A 21,072-nucleotide genomic window follows, 5' to 3' on the forward strand; every position below is an offset into this window, starting at 1 on the left:
TTCAAACTCTTTTTTAGTGGGTTTTCCTTATAATTTTTTATATTTCCCTTTTAGCCTTTCTTCTACAGGAGAGGGGTACTTTTATAAAACTTTTTCAATATAAACAGCCTTGTTTTATTTTATTTTACTGTTTATGAATTTAACAACTAATACCAACCTCACTACACTCATGTCACCCCTCTCCTTAAATCACTTCACTGGCTTCGTATCCACCTTCGCATACAATGCAAGCTCCTATTGCGTACCTACAAGTGTATTCATTCTGCTGCCCCTCGATAGCTCTCCTCTCTTCTCCCTCCTTATACACCTCCCAGATAAGCTGCTCTTAGCTATACCCTTCTCCTCCACTGCCAATTCCAGACTTTGTTCTTTTCATCTAGTTGCCCCTATGCCTGGAATAAATTACCCGAGTTTGTCTGCAAAGCCCCTTCCCTTGTTTAAAAGCAGACTGAAAACCCACCTTTTTGATTTAGCCTTCAATCCATAACCCTACTCCCCACTGCCCACCAACCCAGCCAGTAGATTAACTGTTCCCTTTAACTGTTTCCTGACATCCTGTTTGTCTGTTTAGATTGTAAGCTCTTTTGAGCAGGGACTGTCTTCTTTATGATTCTGTACAGCGCTGTGTAAGTCTGGTAGCGCTATAGAAATAATTAATAGTAGTAATCAAGCAAAGAGAACACTTGCACAGAAAAGCCAGGTAGAAAAAGAAATACATAAACCTCCTGAAGCTCAACCCACTATTCACAAGAGACCCAATATAGCAAAGGGACAGTGAGGAAATAATAATAAATCAAATCAGAAATGACCGCTAGACATTTACATTGCTTATGAGAGAAGCATACTCTAAACCTCCATTAAACAATCCTGGAAAAGCCCACCACAGTGTCCCCTCTTGTGGCCAGAAAGACTGAAAAATGGGAATGTAAAAAAAAAAAAAAAAAAGAGTAAAACAAAACTCATCTACTAAGAAACAAACCAAGTACTGAACTAGTAAATAAAAAAAGAGTGTATGAATACACTAAACAAACCCATAAATGCACACTCTCTCGTACACATATACTATCAAAAATCTAGTGAGGAGGAAAAAGCCTCAGACCACTGCCTTCACTCTACTGAGACCAGGTGAAAGGCATATAAGGAGTGAACCTTATCGGCATAAAAAAGCAGGAAGACATCGGTTGTGATGCTGTTAAAGGCAGGTCAGATTTGTCTTTCTACACCCCGAGGCAGCAGGAATTGTGAAATGCTGGCCACTGTCCGTGTACTGATCTCCTGCATAAGATAAGCACGTATTTTTTAAAAATTCTTTTGTGGTTTTGTGCATCGACAGAGCTACTAGAAAGATTCAAGAGTTCCCTGAAAACCTCTCTCTATAAAGACGCATTTGAAACTTAAATTCATTAGCCTCGTCATATCTAAAAACATTAGACCGCCTAAGCTTTAAATTTCTTCTATTTTCTAAGAAATGTTTCTCGTACCATGTCCCAAACCGGTCATTTTTCCCTTTATTGTCAACTTTTCTTTTAATACCATTATAATTCTTCCCTTCTTCCTGTTAGTTTGTTGTTCAAAGTTTGCCCTGTTTGTACTTTGTATTTGTTTCGTACCCCCTATTTTTATTATGATATACATCGCTTAGAAAATTTTATAAGCGTTTTTATCAAATTTCAATTAAACTTGAAACTACCATTGTCAGTAGAGGAGGTTTTTTTATGCCAATGAGGTTCGCTACTCATATGCCTTTCACCTGGTCTCAGTAGGGTGAACACAGGGATCTGAGGCTTTTCCCTCCTCACTAGCCCCCTCCTTTACTAACATGCAGTGCGGGTTTTGATGCTGGCAGCGACGGTTACTGCTCCTATGCTCATAGGAATTCTATGAGCGTCGGAGCAGTTACTGCTGCTGCCGGTGCTAAAACTTGGGCTACGCATTAGTAAAAGAGGGGGGTAGATTTTGGGGTAGTGTTTGTGGATGAGAGAGTGAGCATTTATGAGCTTGTTTAGTGGATTCTTACATACTTTTTCTTCATTTACTAGTTCAGTACTTGGTTTGTTTCTTAGTAGATGAGTTTTGTTTTGAGTTATTAATTTGTTCTACTACACATGTATTGTAATTGAACATAAGAACTTAAGAATTCCATTGTAACCTCCGTTTTTTATCTCTTTTGTAATCCGCCTTGAACCGCAAGGTAATGGTGGAATAGAAATCTCTAATGTAATGTAATGTAATAGCCTTACTGGGTCAGTAGCCTAGTAGCCCAGTAGCCCGTTCTCATGGTGGCCAATCCAGGTCACTAGTACCTGGCCAAAACCCAAGGAGTAGCAATATTCCATGCTACCGATCCTGGGCAAGCAGAGGCTTCCCCCATGTCTTAATAACAGACTATGGACTTTTCCTCCAGGAATTTGACCAAACCTTTCTTAAAACCAGCTACGCTATCCGCTTTTACCACAACCTCTGGCAACACATTCCAGAACTTAATTATTCTCTGAGTGAAAAAAAAATTCCTCCTATTGGTTTTAAAAGTATTTTCCTGAACTTCATCGAGTGTACCCCTAGTCTTTGTCATTTTTGACGGAGTGAAATATCGATCCACTTGTACCCGTTCTACTCCACTCAGGATTTTGTAGACTTCAAATCATATCTCCCCTCAGCCTTCTCTTTTCCAAACTTGATTGACAGTTCACAATGCAAGGAAATTTCAAATAATAAATAGCTCCCAACTGTAGGATACCAGGATGAAAGAGGAACACTGTTTTCATCACTTTTGTGTCTCGTAAGATAAATCCACATAAATCAGGGGAGAAATTCAACAAACGGCACCATATCTTAGGTGCAGGTAGGCATCCTACCGGCTCCTAAGTCAATAGTGAAATGTTGTTTGAAATGGCAAATAACTTTAAATTTAAAGCGCTTACAAGTGCCTAAAGAAAAGGCACCAGAATTGCTCCTCTAGATGCGCTTAATGCCACTGTTGGCATGGCTAATGTGGAAGTGGCATTAGGCACCATAAAATGCCTATGTAGGTGCAATTCATGACAAAGATAAGCACTGGAAATGTAGGCCTGGAAAACTCTGACCTACATTTCCGGCAACTATCTTTCCTGGAGGTGCAATTCTCTATACAGCGCTGTCGCATAATTGTCACGCGATCGTCAGCCACTCTTTAGGCAGCCACCGATATTGGTGCCTTATAGAGAATCAGGGCCCAAGAGTCTCCCGCTAAAAAATTGCTTTTTTGTGTTTGTGAAATGCATAAACTGTCTTTATCAGCCGAACGCATTAGATGTTACCCGAAAGAGCTCAGCGGTGCCCCCAGAATCCAGAGAAGATGGATCCAAAGAAATTAAAGTAAATCCTTCTTCCTCTTCTGCAAATGAAATGACTTTCTTAGCCAAGAGATAATACACTTCCCCCTCCCCATTCGCGGTTTCGACACTCGTGATTTCACATATTTGTGATTTTTGGGGGAGGGGGAACCCCACCCCCCATAGTTTAGCACGTTCCCACCTCTCTCCAGCCTTCCTCCCAACATCCCGGCCTTACCTGGTGGTCTAGCGGGCTTTCGGGGCAGGAGCGATCTTCCTACGCTCCTGACCCGTGTAGATCGCCAATAGGAAATGGCTGCCATGAGCTCCCGTTGTAGTCTCGAGAAACTATGGGAACTCACGGCAGTCATTTCCTATTGGCAATCTGCGTAGGTAGATCGCTCCTGCCCCGAAAGCCTGCTAGACTACCAGGTAAAGCCAGGATATTGGGGGGAAGGCGGGAGGGAGGTGGGGGTAGGTCAGAGCCGGACAAGAAGATATTCGCGGTTTTTCTCAATTTGCGGTCCAGCTCTGCTCCTATCCCCTGTGAATACCGAGGGAGAAGTGTAAATTATTTTTTTAAAATCACTAGTGGGTCCTTTTAGTGAGCTGCCTAAAGCAGGGCATACTAAAGTGTTCAGTATTAGTTTTGGTATCTGCATGTGTTAAGCATGCTGTGTTTATGTATTTTTTGTATTTGTGATTTGGAGAAGCAGATCAAGGGCAAAGAATGGGCGTGAATACGCTAAACAGCTAGTGTGCTGACATTACCGCTGCGCTAACTGATTAGCATGTTCATAATGTGAGAGCCCTAAGCACCTCCTATATAGGAGGCAGTAAGGGCCCAGCTCTATAAAGTGTGTCTAAAATTTAGGTACCAACTAGTGCAGTGCTAAGTGCTATTCTATAAAAAGGTAAACTTTACAGATTCACACTTAGTTCCACCTAATCATGCTTAGGTGTCATTACTACTATCCATTCAATCATGTCTGACCCTTGGATCCTCTGTAGACCAGCCCTCGCCATGCTGCCCTGTTTTCCATGGCTTCTTTCAATTGCTTGATGTTCATTCCCGTGTCATTCTTGATGATATCCAGCCAACGGGTCTTTGGTCTCCCCTGCTTTCTTTTGCCACTGACCATTCCAAGTAGCACCTCCTTTTCTAGTGAATTTGCCCTCATCACATGTCCAAAATAAGTCAGTTTTTGTCTGGTAATCTTGCCTTCCAGGAACAACTCTGGGTTTATATGATCAAAAACATCTTTGTTGGTGATCCTAGCTGTCCATGGAATTTTTAGAAGTCTTCTTCGGCACCACAGCTCAAAAACGTTGATTTTTCTTTTATCTGTTTTCATGTCCATGTCTTGTAGCTATATGTTGCGACTGTAAACACAATGGAGTGATCAGTCTTTGTTTGATAGTGACTGAGAAATCCTTGTACTTCCATATTGGTCCAAACTCACCATGGCTACACACCCCAGTGCTAACCGATGCTTGATCTCTGTTATCGAACCGCCACTGTGATCAATGAGGGACCCAAGGAAAACGAAGCTGTCAACTACTAGGTGTCTTAAATTTAGGCACAAAATATTTAATGGGAGACACTCAAGGATACTGAGACAGCACTTTACTATTATTACCATGAATTAAGTTGCCTGGATATGCCACCACTACCAAGAAACTTCAGATAAGTCGTTATCACGTGTTTATTACTTGTTTACAAAGTGTACTGACTGAAAGCTGGTGGTAAGAGACAGTGAAGGCTATGATGGTCTCATGGGCAACCAACACCGTGTTATATCACTTGGTGTTTTGGTTGTGGGTCTGAGCTTTCCACAAAAACCCTCATAAGCAAATTATTTATAAGAGTTTTTATTAGAAAGGGTGATTTATTTGTTGAAGTTAAATTTAGGCACACCTTAACCGCACCTAATTCACAAAGAGGTGCCTAACTCGAAAACACGTCCACGATCCACCCCTAACCATGCACTTTTAGGTAGGCACTTTGGACTAGTCACCTACTTTTTATAGAATTGTGGGTTTTGTGTTAAGCGCCTAACTTTCAATTAAATCCAATTCAAAGATAATTATGAGGTGTTAAATGCCAATATCAGTGGCTAGATGTGTTGATGGAGGTGCCTAACTTTAGGCAGACTATTAGAGGCATTTTCAAAACACTATGGGGCTTATAATTGAAATGGAAATATGTCTAAATCGGCACTTAGACAATCAGTGAGACAGGTCGTCCAAGTGCCGATAATCGAACTGGATTTTAGATGTATTTAAAAATGACCTAGGCCTTCACAGTGCTGCTGAATGACCAGAGCTAAAGGGGCGTGTCAGGAGGAGTGTTGAGAGCGGGATTTGGGTGGGACATGTGTCGTCCTAAACTTAGTCGTACTGCATGTATAACCAAAAGTTTTACAACACTGCCTAGACGGAACCTGGACGTTGTGACTTAGGCCATCTAAAACCAGGTCTAAGTCGCAAGAAGGTATCCAAAGTGACCAGATAACCACTGCAGACACAAAGTATAGAACTCCACACACTGCCCCAGTGATCACTGACCCCCCACCCCCATAAAAATCATAATAACAGCTTTACATATCTGCCTCCAGAACATCAGCACCTGGCAGCCTGGCATAGGAAAGCCTAGTAGAGCTGCACAGAGGTGGCTTAAGTGGTCTTGGGAGTGGGTTAGTAAAACATGGAGAGGAGGACCCAGGCCCATATGCCACTCTAATCACTGCATTCATGGTGAAAAATGTGCACCCCTCCAAAATCCCCCTAATCCTTTTGTACTGCCATATAAATGGCTCCTGCAGCCATAAGGGCTATTGGAGTGGTAGGTGGGTTTAGTAGATTCTGGGGGTGTTTTGGGGGGCTCACCATGACCTATAAGGGAACTATAGTGAGATGTTTATGTGGGACCCTTTTTGTGAAGTTCACAGCAGTGCCCTGTAAGGTACCCCACTACTCTGGTGCCATGTCTGCTTGTCCAGTCCATCACTTTTCTGACCCCTCCCCCATCCAAAAGGTCTTTATCTAGGCGTTTGTGACTTGGACGAATTTTTGGATGAAAATGGGGTATATAGATGGATGTCTTAGCGGTATGGGCGATCAGACGGCTGGACGTACAGTTGGACGATATTTGAGAAAACAAAATATGTTGGATCTATTTTTCGAAAATGGACCTTTTCCTATGTCCGACTTTGGGCAACTTGTGACTTAGGCCCAAAACGGACTTAGACATTTCTTTTGATTATGCCTCTCTAAGACATCTAAAAAAACGGCATAAATTGGCACTTGGACATTTTTCTTACTGAAATATCCAAGTGCAGATTTTCGATGCCGACTTCTTAGCCGCTGTGCATCCAAAATTCGAGGGGGCATGTTGGAGGTGTGTTATGGGCAGGCTTTGGGCGTGCTTAGCACCTGGTTGACTTGCGGTGATAATTAAACCTTTCCCAAGATGTCCAAGATGGAACTTAGACGTCCAGAGCTAGACCTGTTTTAAAGGCATCTAAGTGAGCATTTAAGTGCCAAAAAGGTACCCAAACTGACCAGGTGACCTGTGGAAAGATTATGTAATGACCCCCCAGTGGTCACTAATTCCTTCCCACCCCACAAAGATCTGAATGAAATAGTGCATATCTGTCTATAGAACAGCAGCATCTGGTATGGGAAAGTCTAGTACAGTTACACAAAGGGGTCTTAAGTAGCCTGGTAGGTGGGCTAGTGAACCATAGAGAGAAGGACCCAGGTCCGTAAGCCACTCTAAACAGTACATTGATAATGAAAAGTGTAGCTGTGAATTTTAGTGTTCAGTGTGTCACACACATGATCAATGCCTGTCAGGTGTGAAACAGAAGAAAGGTTGAGAACCACTGCTGCAAAACACTGGGTTACCAGATTTTACTTAAGTAAACTCTGGACCCATAGATCTGCCCCAGGCCCACCCAGTTCACCTCGCTCCGCCCCCTCAGCCTGTTCTCATTGGTCGGGAGAGCATCTACACATCCTCCCTCCCGATGCCCCTCTCAGACAAAGTGCCGGGTTTTGAAAAGCCGTCCGGACATGCCCTCTAAAAAGAGGACGTGTTCAGGTACCCTAGTAAAACATTTATGTTTTGATGTCATAGATTTAGAGTACTGGAGAGTTGTGTGTGCCACCCAGACATTATAGCAATTACACTCAGGGGCAAATACTTCAAGCTCCCTAGTTGCTGACGCATTATAATGCAAAATATTGGACCAGGTTATAGCCCCACTGGCCCACCCCATTCTACTATGCATATTTATACTACAAATAGGATTACAAGAGCAAACGGGGCGCATGTGGCACAAAGATACCTGTGTATCATAAAGCAGTGGCATAGCCATGGAGGGGTTAGGGGTCTTGGGGTACTGGAGCCCCCCTAGTTTGGGTTCAGGCCCCCTCCAATCCTGCAGCCCCCCTAAAATAGCTGGCGGGATGCTGATGCCCTGCCAGCCAACAAAATGCAGCACCTGAGTCGCTCCCCACCTCCTTGTGCTGTTTCTGTGATGTAGAAGTCCATGGCATGCCCAACCGAAGTAGAAAAACAATGGTCCAACTGTCTGCAGTGAAAAACAATCCAGAGCAAACAAAACAAAAAACTGCAGACTTTGTACACGATGCAGGCAGCCTTTATTTATAACGAATAAAACATTAGATTAAAAACCTTTTACCAGGCAAGGGACCCAACACGGTCCGTGTTTCGTATAATCTTCATCAGGGGTCCTAATAAGTACAAGTACAATATTAAAACCAAGATAGTTAAAAAGATAATTGTAAAGAATAATAATAATAATAATAATAATCAATTAAATATTGGGATGATTCAAATTTTCCAATACAGGGGTAGAGGTGTGGAAAGTAAAAACTAAAACATAAAAATAAAAAAAAAATAATTAATAAATAAATAAATAGAAGGAACTTGAAGGGAAAAAAATGAAAAAAGAGAAGAGAAGAATAGAAAGAGAAGAAGCCCTTATTTATGAATACATTTATATCACTTTAAAATCTAGTCTGCCTTCTGTGGTATAAAATTCATACTCATTAGCTTCAATAATTAATACAAGTCTTATTGTAGTCCAGTTTTACATTCTCTGCTGCTTAGAAAATTAAAATAATATAATGCAATATACTTTTGATGCTTTTGCATATACTAGGAATAGTAATGAGTAAATATACACTGGTTTAAAATTTGATTTGTTCCTATGTTGGCAATTTTACATTTACTGGTCTTAACATTCATTGTAGTTCAGTTTTACTTTCTCTGTTGGTTAAAAAATATGATATTAGGACTGTTATGTATATATATGTTGCTCTCCAATATTTAATTAGAACGTGACTTGAAATTTTATACATCATTCAAAGGTTGTATTTTATTTTATTCTGCTTTTATTGTCTACCTTGCTTTTTAATTTTTAATTCCTATGATCACTGTTGCTGTATCTAGAATACTTGTGATGTTAAACTACTCACTTTTCACAAAAAAAATTTTTTCTCTCATTTTTCTTTACCTCTTTATTTTCTTAGCTATGATATATATATATATTTTTAGAATTACATTTCTCAAACTTATATGTTTTTTTCTATGTCTCTTGATAGCTATTTGTCCAAGGCTATTCTTTTGATTGATTCTATTCTTCTGATTGATGTAATTCTTTTTATCTATTACTAATTCACACTTTTTAATTAAATTTTTTAGTTCTTATGGTTTATATATATAACTTTTGGACTTTTTATGGTTATATAGAAACACTTATTAGATATAATTAAAAATGGATAAAAAAATTTTTTTTAAAAAAATATATAAATAAGGGCTTCTTCTCTTTCTATTCTTCTCTTCTCTTTTTTCATTTTTTTCCCTTCAAGTTCCTTCTATTTATTTATTAATTATTTTTTTTTTATTTTTATGTTTTAGTTTTTACTTTCCACACCTCTACCCCTGTATTGGAAAATTTGAATCATCCCAATATTTAATTGATTATTATTATTATTATTATTCTTTACAATTATCTTTTTAACTATCTTGGTTTTAATATTGTACTTGTACTTATTAGGACCCCTGATGAAGATTATACGAAACACGGACCGTGTTGGGTCCCTTGCCTGGTAAAAGGTTTTTAATCTAATGTTTTATTCGTTATAAATAAAGGCTGCCTGCATCGTGTACAAAGTCTGCAGTTTTTTGTTTTGTTTGCTCTGAAGTCCATGGCATGCCTCCTGTTATTAACGCTGTGTCTTCTCCCATATACTCAGTTTGCGTAAGAACTGAGCATGCTCAAGGAGTCCTGGAATTGGCAGCTTAAAGCATGCTACTGACTTTCATATAAAAGAAGCAGCTCAAGGAGGCGGGAAGTTGCTTGGGCACTACATTTCTTTGGCTGGTAGGCTTCGGCATCCTCACCAGCAAAGTAAGTTTAACATGCATGTGCGCAGGTGGAGGAGGGAGAAAGGAAGAATGTGTTGCCCCCCGCCACCCCAAATAGGAGGGCTGGCTATGCCCCTGTCACAAAAGGTCTGCAACTCTGTCACAAGAAACACCATGTCATACCTGGAGGACAGTCGATGTTAATCTGTGCACTTTTCTCACTGACTTCATTTTGGCTGATACACTTGAAGTTTTTCCCAGAATCATTTATGTTTACTGTTCTGGTCTTGTTGATGGGAATAGTGTCATAAAACTTTTCAAAATGTTCCAATAAGTTATCTTTCAGAAACAAACTTATCTTTGGGCTGCCCTTCATGTCCACCTCACAAATGAGCAGAATACTCTTTTTAGCACACACAAAGCCGACTTTTGGTGAAGAAACAGATTCTGAAAAGCCAAGGAACGGGTGGTGTTAGTGCTCTGGAAATCCGGATGGGGAAGGAACAGAATAAAAGCAGTACTGTAATGTGCAAGCTTAGAACGGCACAGTAAAGCAAAGCTATAGCTGCTATAAGGAATTAACTCAGGTAAACATAGAAACATAGAAACAGAAATAGACATCTAGTCTGCCCACCCCAATGACCCTCCCCTACCTTTCTCTGTGAATAGATCCCACGTGTCTATCCCATTTGGCCTTAAAACCAGGCACGCTGCTGGCCTCAATCACCTGAAGTGGAAGACTATTCCAGCGATCAACCACCCTTTCAGTGAAAAAGAATTTCCTGGTGTCCCCGTGCAGTTTCCCGCCCCTGATTTTCCACGGATGCTCCCTTGTTGCCGCGGAACCCTTGAAAAAGAAGATATCTTCTTCCACCTCGATGCGGCCCGTGAGATACTTGAATGTCTCGATCATGTCATCCCTCTCTCTGCGTTCCTCGAGTGAGTACAGCTGCAACTTATCCAGCCGTTCCTCGTACGGGAGATCCTTGAGTCCCGAGACCATCCGAGTGGCCATTCTCTGGACCGACTCTAGTCTCAGCACATCCTTACGGTAATGCGGCCTCCAGAATTGCACACAGTATTCCAGGTGGGGCCTCACCATGGATCTATACAATGGCATAATGACTTCAGGCTTACGGCTGACGAAACTCCTGTGTATACAACCTATGATTTGCCTTGCCTTGGATGAAGTTTGCTCCACTTGATTGGCAGTCTTCATGTTCTCACTGACGATCACCCCTAAGTCTCGTTCTGCTTCAGTTCTTGTTAGGATCTCGCCATTAAGGGTGTAAGTCTTGCATGGATTTTGGCTGTCCAGGTGCATGACTTTGCATTTTTTGGCATTGAAGCTGAGTTGCCAGGACCTAGACCAGCGCTCCAGTAGGAGTAGGTCGTGCATCATGTTGTCGGACATTGAATTTATGTCTGTTGTGCTTTTGCCCACTACATTGCTTAGTTTGGCGTCATCGGCGAATAATGTTATTTTACCTCGGAGCCCTTCTGCCAAGTCTCTTATAAAGATGTTGAATAGGATCGGGCCCAGGACCGAGCCCTGCGGCACTCCACTGATTACCTCCGTCATTTCGGTAGGGATCATTTGCAAAGTCTTTGCATCCTTGTAAAATGCTGCAGATCATTTATAAGTGTAGGTAGGGCTATTCCAACCATGAGGCATGACTACCGTATTTCCCCACAAGATAGGCCACCTCATTCTATAGGCCGCAGAAAATGCCAATTTTCATTTTAAAACTCTTAGATAAGCCACCTCATTAGATAATCTGCAGCATTACTGGAGTAGCTGAACTTTTTTGAAATTATCCCCCCATCGCCCGTACCTTTTTAAATAACTCTCTCGCTGGATGGCTGCCGGCTGCCTCCTCCAATCTCGCTGGGCATTGCAGGAGCAATGTTTTCGATCTCAAGCCTGGCCCTGCACCGCTTCCTGAATGGCTGCTGTCGCGAGAACAGACGGCAGCCATTCAGGAAGCGGTGCGGGGCTAGGCTTGAGATCGAAAACATCGCTCCTGCCCTGCACAGCGAGATTGGAGGAGGTAGCTGGCAGCCATCCAAGCGACAGAGGTATTTAAGGGGGATTTAAAAGGTACGGATGTGGCCTATAAATGGGGAAATACGATAGGCAGGCGCCTAGAACTGTAATTTCTGAGGGGCAGCAAAGAACAGCTTCACACCCAGTACTTGTGCACTAGCCCTGAGGCCGGGTACATTTTTTGCCATTGAGTTTGATGGGAATTTGTTTCACATCTCAACTGTTTATGCATTTACAGTGTTTCTTAGGGTTCCCCAACTTCCCTCTTTCTCTTTTTGAAGGGAATTTCTCTTTCCAAGCAATATTCACGAGCTTGAGTCATAAAACAATCCAGGAACCAGTCTTCGAACAGTGCCTGTGTCATCCATGCTTTTGGGTTGGAATGGAAATAGGCGAGCAGTGTATGCTTATTTACATTCTTGATTGCACGCAGGTTTTCAGAATGATAAATCAGAAAAAGCTTCAGCTTAAACCCTGCGATGTTTCCACCAAGAAGCAAAGTTAGCCTACCTTAAATGCCTTAAAGCCAGGCATGCATTTGTCTTCTTTGTGAATGTAGGTGCATTCTGGCATCCTTTTCCAGAACAATCCAGTTTTGTCTACATTGAAAAACTGTTCTGGTTGATAGCCTTCTTCCATAATTATTTTATCCAAACTTTAAATAAACTTTTGTGTTCTTTCCTCATCTGCACTTGCTGCTTCTCCTGTGACTCGAACATTATGAAGTTTGAACCTTTCTTGGAATCTCTTGAACTAGCCAGTGCTTGCTACAAATTCGTGAGCGTAGTCTTCTCCAGCACACTCCTTCAAAGTCTGAAATAGACTTCTAGCCTTTGATTGCAATGTAAGAAGACTTAAGGATGTCCACTTTTGTGTCTGATCTTGCTTTCAAAGATACAATCATTTCTCCATTTTGGGGCGTGGGTGACAGCTTCACAAATCCTTTCTTTGTCCTTCAAAATCATCTACACAATAGAGTGCGATAAGTGAAGGTCACATGCGATTGCATATACTTTCTTTCATCCTTCATACTGCTTGACCACCTTCATCTTCGTGTCGAGATCAATGGCTTTTCTTTCCTTCTTGGCAGAACCAGTAATAGACGATGTCACTTTCCTCTTAGTAGACATCTTAAGGGGCATCCATACTACAGTGTGCAGATTGGACACATTGAGCATTGTAGAAAAGCATTTCTGTCTTTAAGGCATTTAAAGATAGGCTGACTTTGCTGCTTGGCAGAAACATTGCGGGATTTAAGCTTGTGGATGCTGAGCGTGGTGAGGACGCATCAAGCATGTGGACATAAAGTCGAACAGTCATATGTAGTATAGGTCCTAAGTCGATGACTACCTGTATTATGGGCATTCTTAACAGAACAGGAACTAGGTCTGAGAAGTAACCTAGTGGTTAATGTGGTTCACAGTCATAAACGCGCGAGACAAACGCACACCGACATTTGAAAGCGGACAATTGAGCACAACACTTCAGCGTGCTGCTCTAAAAGCTTATTTTAAAGGGCTCTGATGGGGGGTGGGGGGGAACCCCCACTTTACTTAATAGTGTTGGCGCTACCATTGGGGGTGGTTTGGGGAGGGGTTGTAATCCCCCATTATACAGAAAACTTAACTTTTCCCTGAAAAAATAGGTAAAAAGTTAAGTTTTTTGTAGCTAAGTTTTTTTGTACACCCCCCCCCCCAACACGGCAGCGCGAACAGTATTAAGTAAAGTGGGGAGGTTCCCCCCACACCCCCATCGGAGCCCTTTAAAATAAGCTTTTAGAGCAGAGCGCTGAAGTCTTGCGCTCAATTGTCCACTCTAAAATGTCGGCGCGCGTTTGTCTCACGCACTTTTGTCCCGTCACCAAGGGACCCAGGTTCAAATCTCTTTATTTAAAAAACTGTGAGTTCTCCAGAAACAGAAAAAATATCTACCAACCTAAATATATAAGACACTTGCAAGTCTGAAGGCTATTAAAGTCTTGTACATTCAATTACAGTATGTATCTTTCTGTTCTTGGAGGGTTCACAAATACAAAACCAAAGCATTAAACCTGCATTGTTTGGTGTATGATCCACTGCATTAACCCATTAACCCTCTGCTGTGTAGGAGCTTTTCTAAGGCTATTAATATACAGATGTCCGAGTCCCTTGGCCCCCAACCCCACCCCATCCCACCCCCAGTTCAAAATTTGGATATTACATTTCATGCTGAACATTTCCAGTACATGAATGTCTATTTCACGTATTTTCAAACAGGCTTATCCTATACGGAAATACGTGCGAGATGGACGTCCATGTGGGACGTTCTGATTTGGACATCCCGATTCTGACTCAGCCATCCTTCCGAAAATGCCCCTCAGTGTGTCAGCATTGTCGCTGCACAGCAGCACTGAATATACCAATTAGGTTAAACACCAGCATTTAACTTTCAGTGAACACGCTGGCTGAATGTTGACCTTGACTATTCCAATACCTTTTTTCAGGGTATGGCACAGACTAATTTTAAATGCCTACAAAACATGCAGAATGCTGGAGTTGAGTTTGGTGGCAAATACAGGGTGTCCCAAAAGTCACTACACACTTTTTTTCTATTTCATTCCAGGTATCATTCGGAGAGACATGAGGCCATCAGCAAAAGAATAGTTAGGCTTTGTAGTTTTTGTAAGCGTATCATCCCTTAATCATGGCTCGATAATTAACATTAGAACAGCGTTGCAAAATTACCACTTGACAAGAAGTTTTTCAGTCTCCGACTGCAGTTCAGTGAGAGTTTGAGACGCTTTATGGCTGTCACACTGCTCCAATGCATAACACAATTTACGCTATCCATGGCAAGTTTCTCGAAACAGGATCTATTGTTGACAAACCATGCAGCGGAAGGCATGCTACTACCACCACTGATGAAAACACTGAACTCCTGGAGCAGGCGTTCGTGCACAGCCAGGGAAAATTCATCCGGAGGGCTGCACTGGAACTCAGCGTCAACAAAAGTTCGATTCAGCAGATGCATCGGAGAGTGATAAAGCTCTACCCATACTGACTTCAGGTTGTTCAAAAACTTCAAGCGGAAGATTATGATGCTCATGTGGAAATGTGTGAATCACTCGTGCACCATTACCAAAATGACCCTGAGCTCTTGGAAAACCTATGGTTCAGTGACCTTACACCTTGTGACTTTATTGTGGGGGTACAAAATCAAGGTGTATGCCACTAAGCCCCATAACCAGCCACGGCCTGCAGCGAGATCGGGGAAGAGATGCTGCCAAACATCAGCGAGGCTTGCATCTGAAGGTGGCTTGAAAGTTATTGAAAATGGAGGTGCTCATGTGGAGGTATGCAACTAGTCTTCGAGGCATTGGATTATGATGGCAAGCCTAGCAAGTAAAATTGCAATGACTCTCATGTTGATGCTAAGAATATGAATAAACTCAGTTTCTTGTGTAATTTTTAAGAATTTATTAAAAGTGTGTAGTGACTTTTGGGACACCCACTTTCACATCCGGATGAAGGTTGTCTAAATGAGGTGGATGTCCAGGTACATTATCTAAGATTAATAAAATTTTGAAAGGAATGACCTACGCCACCATAGGCCCTGTTCTTCTAATAGAGCAGTGCACTGCAAACTGTGTGCCGCAGCAGATTTCAGGTGTGCCCCAAGACGCCGGCAAGGAGGAGAGGCACGTCCTGTAGGCAGTCAGCCGGCGCTGGCGACTCTCCTCTTCGCTGGCATCTCTCCTCTCCCCGCACCTCCCCTCCTCCAGGAACCCCCAACGGCAAAGCAACAGGTTCAGGGTCACGGATGTTGACGTGATGACATCACGCATGTGCGTGACATCATCCTGTCAACATCCGTGCACTTCAGGATGCCTTTCAGCCGGGGCACCGGGTTTAGTGTGCGGCGGCGCTGACAAGTTTGCGGGACACTGTAATAGAGGTTAAGAACCTCACCAGCACTTCAGCATTAGTCATTCCACTATACATGTGTGTAATTCCTACCCCAAATTTGCTGCTCTGATTGTGTCTGCACACAGAAACACAAGCATATGATGGATAGAGAGCTGCACCCGCAATAACAGGCTTTTTGAGTTTTAAGTGAAAAGCACCTTAAGACTGAACAGTGCTTTTTTTTTAAAAATTTCTGTAAGTCCCTTTTGTATTTTAACTTTTGAAATTCTGCAAAAAACGCAGAGAATACAGTTTAAGAAAGAAACGTATTGCACAGAGAGAAAATAAAGCGAATGCCATTTAGCCTCACAAGGAAACAGAAATGCCACACAAAGAAATCAGAACAGCTTACCGATTACTGTCAAGTTGAACTGCTCTTTTTGTTTTAACGTTCCATCCGACTTGTAAACATTCACAGTGTATATTCTTTCATCATCTTTCTTCAGCTCTTCTATCCAGAGATTCCCATTATCCGATATCTTACACCTTTTAACATCTAAAAGACTGCATGATTGATTGGGAAGTTTCAATTTACCAACAAGTGTGTTTCCAAACATCCATTTAACTTCTTCCATCTTCTCCAGCTTCTCTGAAATATTCAGGAATACCGAACCATGCAATTTTCCATAAACAAGTACAGGATTCCTTTCGGCCATGGCACCTTTAATGGTAAGAGAGCCTGTTATAAATGTGATCCCAGTACAAAGAGAGAGAGAAACAAGACCATGACAAAAATTCAAGTAGAGAAAGGTAGTAAAGAGAGGACTTTTTTTGCAATAAATTCAAAGAACTTACAAAGTTAAGGGACTCATTTTCAAACAGAAAAACATTCCTTAAAGTAGGCTCACAATGTGTGCATGCCCACAAGAACTGTGCGGTAGGCACAGCTCTTGTGCGTATGTCCAGTGAACAAGGGGGGGGGGGGGAACAGTCCATGATTAGCGGAGTGTGTTTGGGCAGCAGAAAATGGTGCTGGGAGGTGTGCTATGGTCCTGTCAAGACTTGATTATTGTAATGCCTTAAATCTTGGAATAACAAAAGCAAGGAGTAGGGGCACTGCAAGTTGCACAATATACAGCGGCAAGATTGATTATGGGACTGTCCAAATTTGATCATATTTCGCCATATCTACAGCAATTGCATTGGCTTCCAGTCGCCTTCAGAATACAATATAAAGCAGCAATGATCTGCCATCAATTCTTGTATGGAAAAATCCCAGAATTGTTTAAAACTAACTAATATATCCAGTTATACACCAAACAGATCATTACGTTCTGAAAATTCAGCTTTACTGAAGACGAACGTAAACCCAAGGCTTTTGCTATGCAGGAGTTAAAAAATGGAACTCCCTTGTGGGCCAAATACGAAACTGCCGTGTAAAGGGTATGTTCAGGAAATTACTCAAGACATAGGGGTCCTTTTATCAAGCTGCGGTAGGGGTTTAACGCGTGTTAAACCGCCTGCTGCGCTAACCGCTATCGCCTGCACTGAGCAGGCGTTAGTTTTTTAGCCGGCCACGGGGGTTAGCGCATGATGAAATGTCCGACGGGCTAACCCCGCTAGCGTGGCTTGATAAAAGGACCCCATAGCTATTTGTAGATGCTTTTTTCTAGTTAATAATTGCCTTTTTTGGCAAAGCTGATGAACTGTTCATGATCATTTTTATTATGGTTTTAGTTTCTAATAATATTTTAACATAATTTTTTTTTTTTTTAGGATTATTTGTATGTCATGATGATTCTGTTTTTAAATATGTATGTAACTCTGTGAACCGTTTAGTTATAAACGGTATAGAAATTTTAAAAATAAATAAATGCTTCATCCTGCCCCTTGCTAGGAGGCTTTTGTGCAGAAGCGTGGCTGTAAAAATCACCCTGCCCTAATGACTAAAACCTACTGACGTAGGTTATAGTCCATTAGGGTAGGGTTTGTTTTTTGTGAGCCGGTTTTCTGAGCAATGGACAGAATGAGCTCATTTTAATACAAGTCAGCTCATTAGCACAGAACTTTCAGTCACAGCTTCCATGCACAGTAAAGCAGTATCCGAGAGCCTCTGTGCATTATTTGCAAAATAACATTTCGTTGAGACACACCAGTCTAAATGAAACATTGCTAGTCCAGTTTGTTTTGAGCATCAGGCCCTATGTGTGGAATCATATAAATCCTGTATATTATTACTTTTTCAGTAATAGTTCAGGTGAATTACACTCAGATACAGTAGGTATTTCCCTGTTCCTAGAGGATTTACAATCTCAGTTTGTGCTTGAGGCAAGAGGGTTAAATAACGTGCCCAAGATCACAAGACACAGCAGTAGGATTTGAAACTGTTTCTCTGGCTCTCAGCTTGCTGCTCTAACTGTCTGGGTGTCCGAATGGCATTCTCCCCTGTCCAGGAAGAAAGTGTCTACAGCCCTATCCTATTTGTCCTGTCCCCCACCTTGGGAACAAATATTACTCCAAAGAGAAGGCTCACCTCGCTGCTACTGCTGGCTGGCTCGGATTCAATTTCAGCGAGGAGGTAGATGGAGGCATGGGTGTAGCCATGGCTGGGCCTACCCAGTTTGGACTCAGGCCCGTTCACCCAGCAGCCACAAGCCACCACCCAGCGTATCTGTTGGTCAACTCTCTCGGCTATTTCTCTCTCCTGGCATCTACTCCTTTTATTCTCCCCTGGACCAGCATTCCCTTTTATTTCCTCCCCCAGACATGTCTACCTTAAATTTGTTATAAAAGTTGCCAGGTGGCGGCAGTGATTCACAGTGCTGTCCTGCAGCTGGCCCTGGTGTCTTCTCTGTACTGTGGCCCACCCTTTCTGACAACTTCCTGTTTCCTCTAGGGTGAGTTGCAGTGGAAAGAAGGCAACGGTACCAGCGGCAGTACAGCATTGTGAATCGTTGCTGCTGCATGGCAATCTTTACAACAAATATAAGGTAGGCATGCTGAAGGGGGGATAAAAAGAAATGCTAGTCCGGGAGGGGGGGGGGGACAAAAGGAATAGATGCCGGGAAAGGGACACGGCAGAGAGAGCTGACCAGCAAGTACGCTGGCCGGTAGCAAGATGCCATTTCCACCAGAGTTCTGCCTAGAACTAAGGCCCCTCCCGAAACATGTCAGATTTGGGGAGGTGTAGAAGGCAGAGAAGGAGCAATATTGGACTTGGGGAGAGATGTTGGACTCAAATAAGGGAAGGAGGGAGAGATTGATGTGAGACCCAGGGATAGGGTAAGGGAAGGAGGGAGGGATATCAGATTTGTGAGGGAGAGATGGACTTGGGGGGAGGACAAAGGGAGTAGGGGAGGACAAAGGGAAAGGTTACAGAGGGGGCTAGAAGGGACAGAGGGAGCAAGAGAGGGAGAGATGGAAATGTGGGAGGGCAGAGACTTCTCATCCCAGTTGCTACCTCTCTTTCCATTTCCCTCTCCTCTGGTATGGCATCTCACTTGCACAAGCTGGGGGGGAGGGAGGGAAAGAGAGAGAGAGAGATGTCCACCCGCTTTTGGCTCAGGTCCACCCAAAATTGGCTGCCCGGCTATGCCACTGGGTGGGGGACAGGAGAGAGAGAGAGAGAAGCACCATCCTGCGGGGGCAGGTGGGGTGAAGGGAGGGGGAGAGAGAGAGAGAGAAAAGCACCCATGGGAGAGTTGAAAAGAGAGAAAGAGAAAGAAAAGCACCCAAGGGGAGGGGGGTTGGAGGGAGGGAGAGGGAAAGAGAAGCATCTGTGGTGGAGAGGGTTGGAGGGAGGGAAAGAGAGAAGCACTAAAAGGGTACAGAAGATGGGAAGGGGGTCTAAGGAAATGGGTGAAAGGTGGGGGTTCAGGGTCATGTATCCTCTTTCTTTACTTCACAAATATAGTAACCCTAACCATGCCAATAATCCAATAGCCCTTATGCTGGCAGGTGTCACCTATATGTAGGTAGAGTGGGATTTGGATAGATTTTGGAAACTCAGATATTCCACCATAAAAGCAGTAGTTAGAGTGGAATATGGGCCTGAGTCCCTATCTCTCTGGTTCACTACACTGCTCAGTGGTGTAGCAAGGGTGGGAGGTGCCTGGAGTGGTGGCACCTCCTCCCTCTTCTCTGCTCCCCTCCCCCGCCATGAGCGCCCTTTCCCTTCCCCCTACCTCTTGAATTTTGCCGGTACGAGCATCTCCAATCTGTTGCCCACACCAGCTTTGGCTTTCCCTATGATCTTACTTCCTGGTCCTGTGAAAGCCAAAGCTGGTATGAGCAGCACTATGGTGCTGCTGCTTGTGCCGGCAAAGAGTTACAGGCACGAGGGAAGGGAAGGCGCATACATTGTGGGGAAGGGGTGGGAAAGGGGTGGGAAAGGACCAGAGGGCAGAGAAGAGGAGAGGTGATGGCGCCCCCACCAAGATAGCACCCGGGACAGTTTGCCCCCCTACTTCCTCTTACTACACCACTGACACTGCCCACTAGGTTCCTCCAGGAACCTGCTTGCTGCCAATAGGATTGCCCATAACATCTGAAGCTGCCCTATACATCAAAGAGGGAATTGAGTCTACCGGAGAAAACAAGCCAGAAATGAAAAATAAGGTAGAGTCTCTATAGGCCAAAATTCCAGGAATAAATGGAACGGAAACGAAGATCGGCATCTACTACTGAGCCCCGGAGCAGTTCGAAGAAATGATAGAGAAATGACGGACGAGATTAAATGCAACTGCAAGGGAGGCAACACAGTTATCATGGGCGACTTCAATTATCCGGGGATAGACTGGAACCTAGGCACCTCCGGCTTCAGTAAGGAGACCAAGTTCCTGGATACTGTAGGCGATTGCTTCCTGGAACAACTTGTCAAGGAAAATACGAGAGGAAATGCAATTCTGGACTTAATTCTAAATGGACTACGAGGACCAGCGCAAGGCATTGAAGTAGAAGGGACACTGGGAAGCAGTGATCACAATATAATTCGCTTCAACCTGGACACAGAGGCAAAACATCGATCCAGAACAACGGCCACAGCACTGAACTTCTGAAAAGGAAATTATGAAGCAATGAGACTCATGGTGGAGAAGAAGATTAAGAAGAAGATAAGCACTGTAAAAACACTTGAGCAAGCGTGGTCCCTTTTTAAGGACACAGACACTGAGATGCAAAATCTATATATACTGTATTTCAACAAGGGATCAAAGAAGAAAAAGAACAAGGAACCGGCGTGGCTCACTGTAGTGGTGAAGGAAGCGATCAGAGACAAGAAGACTTCATTTAAGGAATAGAAAAGGTTAAAAATGGATGAAAACTGGAAAAAGCACAAACAACATCAAAACAGGTGCCATAAGGCGGTAAGAGGGGCCAAAAAAAGACTACGAGGAAAAAATAGCCAAGGAGGCAAAAAAACTTCAAGCCGTT

At 43.0% G+C, this 21,072-nt stretch overlaps 2 protein-coding genes across 7 annotated transcripts in view; one reads left to right on the forward strand and one right to left on the reverse strand.

Annotated features, from left to right (window-relative positions):
* The window catches only part of CD2 (CD2 molecule), a 67,227-nt gene extending 48,673 nt beyond the window's left edge, over positions 1–18,554 (reverse strand). For 3 of the 5 annotated variants that reach the window (XM_033940417.1, XM_033940416.1, XM_033940413.1), the window contains exons 1-3: positions 18,176–18,410; positions 16,055–16,363; positions 9,895–10,158 (exon numbers count right to left, since the gene is read on the reverse strand). In XM_033940417.1, coding sequence (XP_033796308.1) covers positions 9,895–10,158; positions 16,055–16,358 — 568 coding nt within the window. In that variant the 5' untranslated portion in view covers positions 16,359–16,363; positions 18,176–18,410. The other 2 variants (XM_033940414.1, XM_033940415.1) reach the window with 2 other exon arrangements.
* Positions 18,511–21,072, forward strand: part of CHD1L (chromodomain helicase DNA binding protein 1 like) — a 175,917-nt gene continuing 173,355 nt past the window's right edge. Inside the window, exon 1 of one of the 2 annotated variants that reach the window (XM_033940408.1) lies at positions 18,511–18,632. The gene's annotated coding sequence lies outside the window, so the exon portion shown is untranslated. The remainder of the gene's footprint in view (positions 18,633–21,072) is intronic. The other variant, XM_033940411.1, reaches the window with a different exon arrangement.

Source organism: Geotrypetes seraphini, chromosome 4 (genome assembly GCF_902459505.1).
Source record: "Geotrypetes seraphini chromosome 4, aGeoSer1.1, whole genome shotgun sequence".
In the NCBI taxonomy this organism is placed as follows: Eukaryota; Metazoa; Chordata; class Amphibia; order Gymnophiona; family Dermophiidae; genus Geotrypetes; species Geotrypetes seraphini.